This window comes from Lolium perenne, chromosome 2, assembly GCF_019359855.2.
Source record: "Lolium perenne isolate Kyuss_39 chromosome 2, Kyuss_2.0, whole genome shotgun sequence".
NCBI classification, from domain to species: Eukaryota; Viridiplantae; Streptophyta; class Magnoliopsida; order Poales; family Poaceae; genus Lolium; species Lolium perenne.
This window is the reverse complement of record NC_067245.2, coordinates 304,016,046-304,024,964: the sequence shown is the minus strand read 5'-3', so window position 1 is coordinate 304,024,964 and position 8,919 is coordinate 304,016,046. Positions and strand designations below refer to the sequence as shown.

General features: G+C 46.5%; 2 protein-coding genes across 4 annotated transcripts; both read left to right on the top strand.

The window, feature by feature from the left end:
* Positions 1–5,214, top strand: LOC127336986 (uncharacterized). Of its 3 annotated transcripts, none has more exons than XM_051363847.2 (2): positions 1–1,577; positions 4,729–5,214. In XM_051363847.2, exon 1 carries the CDS (start codon positions 36–38, stop codon positions 1,566–1,568), a length of 1,533 nt encoding a protein of 510 aa, XP_051219807.1. In that variant the 5' UTR covers positions 1–35; the 3' UTR covers positions 1,569–1,577; positions 4,729–5,214. The 3 variants fall into 3 exon arrangements, with proteins under 3 accessions (XP_051219807.1, XP_071682883.1, XP_051219806.1); XM_071826782.1 differs by lacking the exon at positions 4,729–5,214 and adding an exon at positions 2,468–3,025; XM_051363846.2 differs by lacking the exon at positions 4,729–5,214 and adding an exon at positions 1,688–1,905.
* Positions 5,215–5,635: 421 nt separating this feature from the next.
* LOC127336987 (uncharacterized) lies at positions 5,636–8,708 on the top strand. The gene is made up of 3 exons (XM_051363848.2): positions 5,636–6,055; positions 6,613–6,683; positions 8,004–8,708. The coding sequence occupies exons 1-3, from the start codon at positions 5,650–5,652 to the stop codon at positions 8,436–8,438; spliced, it is 912 nt and encodes a 303-aa protein (XP_051219808.1). The 5' UTR covers positions 5,636–5,649; the 3' UTR covers positions 8,439–8,708.
* Positions 8,709–8,919: the final 211 nt, after the last annotated feature.

Here is an 8,919-nt window from a genome sequence, read left to right as displayed (position 1 = left end):
CCCAATCTCCACCTGCGCCTAAAACCCTAGCTCGCATGGCGCCCAAGAAGCGAAAGGCGGATCCGGCCCAGTCCGCCGCCCTCGCCGCCGCCGCCTCCGACCCCGCCGCCACCAACCACCAGCAGGACCTCCCGTCCCCCGACCTCAAGCCCCGCGGCACCATCTACTTCCCCATCGCCGACGACCCCCCGGAGCCCGCCGCCGAGGCCGCCGACGACGACGACGGCGCCGACGGGGACGACAAGGAGGACGTCGCCAAGATGCTCGAGCCGCTCTCCCGGGAGCAGCTCGTCGACCTGCTCCGCGCGGCCGCCGAGGCCAGCCCCGCCACCATGGCCGCCGTGCGCCTCGCGGCCGAGGCCGACCCCGCCAGCCGGAAGCTCTTCGTGCACGGCCTCGGCTGGGGCGCCGGCGCCGAGGACCTCCGCTCCGCCTTCTCCCGCTTCGGGGACCTCGAGGACTGCCGCGTCATCTGCGACAAGCAGTCGGGCAAATCCAAGGGCTACGGCTTCGTCCTCTTCCGCTCCCGCGGCGCCGCCAAGCGCGCCCTCCGCCGCCCCCAGCTCCAAATCGGCGGCCGCCTCGCCTTCTGCCACCTCGCCGCCTCCGGCCCTGCTCCCCCGTCCGCGCAGGCCCAGAACCCTAGCTCCAATTCCAACGCCAACACCAGCTCCGGTACCACCAACGCCGCCCCCGCTTCCTCCTCCTCCTCACAGGCCGACAACATGCAGCGCAAGATCTTTGTTGGCAACGTGCACGCCGATGTCGATGTCGACCGCCTCTACGAGTACTTCTCCCAGTTCGGTGAGATCGAGGAGGGGCCATTGGGTTTTGACAAGAGCACTGGCAGGCCCAAGGGGTTCGCGCTCTTCGTCTACAAGCATGTGGACAGTGCCCGGCGTGCCCTGGAGGACCCGAACAAGAGTTTCGATGGCAAGGTGCTCAATGTGCAGAAGGCAATAGATGGGAGGTCAAAGACGCCTGGGTCCAACTCAAATGCTAATCCTAGCGCCACCGCCGCTTCTGCGCAAATGACCGCGCCTGCAATTGCCACCATCAATCCATATGATCCTGCATCGGTGTACGGTGCTACTTCTGTTCATGACATGGGCTTCGCGCAGCAAGCTGCCATGCTGGGGCTTGGTGCGCAGCAGCAAGCATTTGCGCAGCCCAATACTGCAATGCTTGCCATGATGGCAGCCGCGATGCAGAACCCAGCCATGCTTGCGGCGCTGAATCCGGCGTTTGCTGCTATGGGTGCTGGGGGGCAGCACACTGGCATTCCTGGTTTTGGAGCTCAAGGTTTTGGGACACAGGGGTTCGGAGCTGCTGGCGTCAATTTCCCAACTGCAGCAGGTCTCCAGGGAGCTGCATCATATCAGGGAGGCCCTCCTGGTTTCCAGGGGACGCCTGGGTTCCCAACTTCTGCTGGGTTTCAGGTTGGCCAAGCCGCTACCCAAGCGGCGGGTACTACTGCAGCCGCTGCTGGTGCTGCTGGTTATCAGGCTGGGGCTGCTGGGCAGGGCCAAGTGCCCAGTTCGCAGACTGGCTTTCAGGGTGGCTATTGACAGCACTAGGTATAACTCGCAAACCACTACTGATTTGAGGTCTTCAATTCTCTATGCATTATTTGTTAGCTGGTCATTTTTGCTCTATAGCTTTCTGATCACTTCTCCCTGTGTTTTAGTTTGGCATCTGCTGGTCGTGGTTCGTTCGTGTGGTTTTGCATTCGGATGGATTTTGAACCTGTGTTGGTGCTCAAGTGTTGCGGAAGAGTTCCTGCTGTTGACTTTTACTGCCAGATGCTTTTCAATCAGATGCCTTCTTGGCAGTATTTGCAGAAGGAACTTTTGTTGAAGTACTTATGTTGTTTTTATTGCCAACTATGTAGTTTCGCCCTTGCAACTTCATCATGTACTTTATTGTTCTGTAGTTGGTTTCATGTACTGAAGTATCTGTATTTGACTACTTGGGTTGTTATCTGGTCTTATTGATTATGTGAAATGGTTTCTGGGCACTTGATCTCAGTTTGGTTGTAGTTGCAGTGGGATTTGGAGGTATGGGATATTCATATCTTTTGCACTCATCCTGGAAATTTCTGACTTCAGGTAGAGTTTGACAGATGTGGCGTTCAAAATCTTTAGTAACCGAGAGAGCTTTATTCTCCTTGGAACTTGTTTCTTGAAATGTTGAGTTTTTTTTGCTATAGCCATGGAAAATAGGTTTAAAGCGTGCCTCGTGTTATATATACCATCTCAGAAATAGTTATCTGCATTTAAGGATGGTGATCAACTGATCATAATTCATTTCTGGCGTAAAAAATAGACCATAAGGAACTAGACCACGTGGCCATGGAAAATAGGTTTAAAGCGTGTCCCGTTTTAAATATATACCATCTCAGAAATATTGATCTGCATTTAAGGATGGTGATCAACTGATAATAATTCATTGAAGGCGTAAACAACAGATCATCAGGAACTAGACCACGTGGCCTTTTTAAGAGACGACCATGAGGCAGCTCGTGTGGGCGGAGCACAGGGCTTGGACACAGGTCGCGGGGTTCGGAGCACGGCACACCTATGCGCACACCTCTAACCAACTGGTCGATGACCCTGTTCTTAAATGATTATATTCTCTTCAAGGCATGTTCTTGGAGAAGTATCTTGAACACAATTATACAATGAAGCCATAGCAGTCTGGACTCTTTCATTTTTTGTTCACACGATTGGTTACTCTTCATAAAGGAATTTAGCTACACTAGAATCAAATTTTGGTTGAGGGTATTTGCTTGTGCTTGGATATGCTGATCAATTTACCACAAACAAGGACCAAAATCTGCTAGTTGTTCTGTAATGATATGTTGGTATTGAATTGCAAGGATTTGATCATTTATCTTGCTCCCTGTATATGTGTGATGCTTAGGCCATGACTAGGCATATCCGTATATAATTACCACAAACAAGGACCAAAATCTGCTAGTTGTTCTGTAATGATATGTTGGTATTAAATTGCAAGGATTTGATCATTCGTGTTGCTCCCTGTATATGTGTGATGCTTAGGCCATGACTAGGCAGATCCGTATATAATTAATTAGATTCGAATGCAGAATTTAATCAGACCTGGGCTGTTGTACATTGGTGTCCAAATTCAATCGATGCGCTTAGAGGGGACACTTAGGGAGTTAGCATGAGTTAATATTACTCCTTCATTAGTTTACTCTTCTTCGTTTCTATGGAGGGGTGATATCCTTTTCTGTTCTCTCTTGATCCTCTGCCAAGTGTGATTTGACAACGCCTTATGCTTTTGAGCCCTTGATACCATTTTTTTTTCACTTCTGGCAAGTATCTCATGAATACTTCTACAGTACTACCAACAGATGAATCCTTTTCTGTTCTCTCTTGATCCTCTGCCAAGTGTGATTTGACAACGCTTATGCTTTGAGCCCTTGATAACATCTTTTTTACTTCTGGCAAGTATCTCATGAATAATTCTACCAACAGATGAATTTCTGAATGTTTCACATGTACTTGAATATAAATTTCTTAATACTAGCTAGTACACGTGAAAACCAAGCCAGTCTATGAAATTAGCTATGTCATTCACCGAATCAGGTTGCATTGCATGTAATGCTTTGAACTGTAGCCCCCTTTAAGTCATTGATGGATTACCCATTGTTCAAAAAATGGCCGAGATACCGATTTATCGTGAATCGGGTGATAACCGATAAGATTTCCGCATATCGGCTAATTTATCGCCCGCACCGATTTGCAGCCGATATTTCGGCCGTTTTTCGATGAAATTGCGCTGAAATTTGGTCTGATAGTCGATGTTTTCGTAATATAGTCTTGTAGAACTGTGCATTAGCTCAAATTTTCCATTTTTATTGATTCAAATGCAAGGAATAAAGGTGATACTTCTATCCAATGCTCTAATGTTATTCTTACATAGCATATTATAGAAAATTTAGTGCCAAAAATTTGGATTTAGAAAAAAATAAGCCAATAAATGGCCGACCGATAAAATCGATTAATCGGCCGATAAGCGATTAATCTCCATTTTGAGGCTGACCGATTAGTTAACGATTAACGATTTCTTGAACATTGGGATTACCCTTTGATCTGCTTTTTGTATATAGATTAAAAATTACATCAAGTTTCTTCTATGAATTAAATTACGTTGCGCCAATTGGGCTTTCATTATTCATAATACAACTTTAAGTTTCCATGCTGGAGTAGCATTTAGTTAATATTTGTATTGAAAGATGGCCATGTTGGGCAGATGAAACTTCTCTAAAATGGCAAGTCCCAAGCAACAAAGCTTCATCTAACCAATTTCTTCTTGCCCATCCCAAAGTTTGCTGATATGGAACTATTCTTGTTACCAGTTATGCTTCATTCTTACCTGTACTGCTTGAATTGTCATTTTCAAGTATATATGGTCGTTATGGTGCTTTAAATCTACTCTACTTGTCATTTTTTTTTTGCTATCGAGTCTTTTCGTTCTGGTTCATCAACTATTGTTGTAAAGTGTGAACAGCTTATCACTTGCACCCATCTGCTATTAGGTATCTTTGTTTTGAGCTTACCATATCAGGTCGCATTCTTACTGTTTGATAAGATTCTGTCATGGTAATTTTGGAAACAATGTCTTCCTAGTTTGGGAACATCTTATTGGGCTCTTCTCTTCATAATTGTTTACAACTTGAGCAAGTGAAGACTTTTCTTTCAGGCGCAACCCAGAGAACGCGCATGCAGCTTCTTTGAGCTTAGGAAATTTTCATGGAAGGATATTGCTTCAGATACTTTGTTTCTGATAGGAGGGTCCTCCTCCTATACAAAAGCTTAGCTGGTATTTTGTCTGTTGTCCTTTCTCCCAAGAAACTCCAGTTTGGTGGTTCAGCTGGATTTTTACACTGCAAATATATAGCAAAAAAAGGTGAAGCCAATACTGTATGCCAATTGTGGTACTCAGAAACGTCTGCTGAAATTCAGTTCCGCCATCCATTATCCGCTCAAATTGGTGAATCACTGCAGTACAAGACAGGGAAGTTCTGATAATACGTCCAGAACGGTAGGTGGATCAGACAAATTGGGGATGATGATCCGGACACGAACGTTTATGAGCTGATTTCAAAAGTGTAGCTCACGGAAGAACAAAGGGATCATATTCCCTGATTTCCTGTTCGCCCACTAATCTTCCCCACTTTATTGGTAAGCATCCAGCGTGCAAGTGGTCTATGCTACTTTGAAGCTTTCCTTGATGCTGCTAATCTTCGCTCGTATTTTTCTGTATCAACCAACATGTGCCTTCCGTCTGTTCTCGGCCGTGTTCGTTAGCAGAGGCGCCGAGTTCTGTCAGATGAAAAATATCTCTCGTCCCGTTCAGTACGAAGTGGCCACTTGATGGCTGATACTACATAGATATCTGCTCAGCAAAAAAGAAAAAAAAAGCTGATGGGAGGCCTGCTAGCAACGGCAAGGTCAGAGCTTATCGTCCTCCACTGCTCAGCTACTCGTGCCGCTAGTATTCAATTCAGCGGCGATTTATTTTTGTACATACGGAGCCTCTCTCTCTACGCGGTGCTCCTACCAGAAGGAGGACACGTCACGTGTGAGCCGCTGATGACGTGTAAGAGCGTGACTTCACCCTATGCAGCAAGGAAGAGGCCCGACTTGCGGGGTCCACCCCGCTCCCATCGGATCAAGGCCGGCATGCGACGTGGAGATGTGGACTGGGTTCCCTGCCTCACGCCAGCCGTTTGATTATCCTCTCAACGGACCCCAGCATTCCAGTATGCAAAATCCCTCTTTGGTCCTCGTGGGTAGGCTGGAATTTACGAGTGTGCCCTCCACCCGTCACTGGCCACGCCAATCCCGCGCCCACCACCTGCCCCTCCTGCCCGTGCTGCCCGGCTCTCTCTCCACCATCCTCTTTCTCTGCTCTCTCCCGTTCCTCTGCCATGGAGTCGGCCTAGTTCTCTGCCTGTCGAGAACGCTCATATATCCTCCAAACCTCCAGATCTGTCGCCTGTTAGTGCCTGCTTCCCCAAAACAAGGTAATCTTCTGCCTCTCCTGGTGTGTTCATCTCACCCTACTGGTTCATGCATCTCCGTTACTTTTCTACCTGCTTGTAAAGCCATAATCCTCCTGTCGTAGAAAAATTGTTGTGGCACTAGTTCTAGGGTTCCTGCTTGCCATAGCAATTGTGTTATCAGTAGTTTGTATACAACACTTGAAAGGTCTGAACCTTCGAGCTTCAGTATCAGTAGTACTGCGAGTTTACCCATTTCAGAATCTCTCGCTGAGAAAATATCTCTGCTTCTTGTTTTTTTCGTTCTTTTTTTGTCTGACAGTTCTGTTAGTCAGCTTCTGCATCTGCAACGGAAAAAAAAAGAAAGCCGGGTTTTCGCTTCTCTTCTCTTCTCTGACCTAGCACTAGCATGGATTTTTGCTAAAATTAGGTGCAACTAATTCTCTGCACCTTTTCCGGCCGACCTTGGGAAAAGTAAAAATGATGCCGAGGTTTTTAAGGTTTCCTTGTGTGTGCCTCTTAACGGTAAAACTTCTGACGTCTTGATTTGTCCTTGCCTGCCTACGTGTTCCCCTCTGCAGCCTTCCAAATGGACTCGGAGCTGCTCGCCGGCGACCTCCCGGAGCTGCAAGCCGCCGTCCCCATCGACGAGGTAACCCCAGAAATCACTCACAAAATGCATGCATGCATGCATCCCTTCCTTGTGAATTTACTCTTCTCTGAATTTTGTCTGTTCCTTTAGGCTGCCTTACCAGATTTTTTTAAAAACCTCGTGTAGCATGCTTTATATTTTTTACGAGATAAAAAAATCTTGGACTGCTTTTTGTGCACCGTTGAGTGAGATTTCGTTTGGACTTTTCGGATGCGGAACTGTGTCCTGGGTTTAGGCTACGGTTCTCAGCTTGGGGTTTCAGTTCCGTGGGGGTGGGGCACTGGGCCCCTCGTGGCATAGTATAGAAAGCGTCCTGTCGTTGCTTCTGTATTACAACTCCCTGCCCCTCGCCTCGGGCCCGAATATTCGCGTCCCACAGGCTGTGGGAATATTCCCTCTTAGATGCTCTCTCTCTCTCTCTCTCTGAATGATGTCTCTGGTGAAGAAGAGTAGTAGTGTTCAGTTGCTTAGCCTGTAAGCTGTTTTGGTTAGTCTAATGATGATTTGTGTGTAGTTTGCTATGAATAATCACTTTTCTTAAGTGTGAAAAAGACTTCATTGAACTGAACGCGAAAGTTGCCGCTGTGGTCCCACCTGTCTGTGTCGGCTCTTGGACGGTGCTCTTGACCGTGACACAAGGGATTTTTCTCCATAATTATTTGCGTGGGATCCCTTGGCTAGAGATATTTGTGCTAGGTCACTTTCTTCTATCACTGTCCAAAGTTTTTGTCTCTAATTGAGTCCTACAGAAAAGGGCTCTGCTGCAAGTGATATTACTGTATTATTACTACTTGAGTTGGTTCGGCTGTGCCATGTTGACATGCTTCATTTCTATACACGAAACAACTCATAGTCAGATTATGAGATAAGCATTACATAGTCTGAAACTGTATAGAAATATATTTTCATGGAGACTGTCACTTTTTCTCTTTCTGGTATTCATAAATATGATTCACTCATTCACAAAATAAGTTGGGGGTGAAATGAGCTCTGTATAATACTGTGGTTGTTGAGCCTGTCTATAAATGAGGAAATGAGTGAGATTAGGTTACACAAGCCTCTGGTAGTCTGCTCCTTTCCTGCTAGCAACAATACACAACAGCTGGTTCTATGATAGGAATACAAAGTTGTTGTTTACTCCTATTCTTCTTGCTCGTTAAGTTGAAACGCTGAGTTTACCATTTGGAAACGAGTCACACCGAAGAAATGGCTTTGTTAAACCCTTTGTTTTTGTGTGTGGTTGTGCCTTTTACAGCATTCTTAAGCTTCCGTAGGGATATTGGTATTCTGGCTAATCATATTTGCTTGATCATTGTACAGCGTCTTCCCCATGGTATGATAGACTTCATGATGGGTGGACCAAAGAGAGATGAAGCTGCTCCCACTGATGCCGGTGATGAAGATGGGGATGATGATGATGGGGATGAGGATGGCGACTTTGCAGAGGGTGAAGAGGATATCTCGGAAGGAGAGGAGTATGACAATCTGAAGGCAAGTGATACCAAGAAGAAACAAGTAGGTGAAGGTGAGGAGAATGGCGAGGAGGATGATGAAGAGCCTGAAGAGCAGGAGGGTGGAGGAGGCGACGATGATGATGACGACGACGACGATGACAACGAGGATGATGACGATGAAGAAGATGCTGGTGAGGACGATGAAGATGGAGTAGAAGAGGAAGATGATGACGACCAGGATGATGAGGAGGAAGATGACGACGAAGACTCGCTCCAGCCCCCGAAAAAGAGGAAGAAGTGAACCTCTTCAACGCTGCTTTAGTTTCCATGCGATGAGATGTGCCCTCTGGTTCCGTCATGTTCTCTGAATCAAACTTCCCTTAGTTTAAAAATGCCCCACATTTGATCACAGCGTGTGGGGATTGTAGGATTTTTATGATTTGAAGCAATTAGTGGGAACTTGTGTGTCATTGTTGCTTCTGTTGCGTTGACCGAACAGATGTTTGGCTAACATAATTCTACCTGAGTGGCGAAAGCCTCGACACTGAATATGCCAATCTTTTAATCGTCCTGTGAAATCTTGGCTACGAGCTTATTATGAACATCATAATTTACGATAAAGGCAGATCATATTGTTGACAGCTCCTTAATGAAGGCCTAAACATACTGTTGCTAGCTGCTGAACTAAGACAAGATTTGCATGTTGATACTCCTGTATTTGTCATCCTGACTGCTGAGTGCGGTCGGGTTCTGCACAAATCCTGTTTCGATGGTGACCAATG

Bases quoted from the DNA above. Each gene is read 5' to 3' on its own strand.
- LOC127336986 (XM_051363847.2), top strand. From the start codon at position 36: ATGGCGCCCAAGAAGCGAAAGGCGGATCCGGCCCAGTCCGCCGCCCTC.
- LOC127336987 (XM_051363848.2), top strand. From the start codon at position 5,650: ATGCAGCAAGGAAGAGGCCCGACTTGCGGGGTCCACCCCGCTCCCATC. The intron at 6,056-6,612 runs GTAATCTTCTGC...TCCCCTCTGCAG, and splicing joins GCCTGCTTCCCCAAAACAAG to CCTTCCAAATGGACTCGGAG. The intron at 6,684-8,003 runs GTAACCCCAGAA...ATCATTGTACAG, and splicing joins CCGCCGTCCCCATCGACGAG to CGTCTTCCCCATGGTATGAT.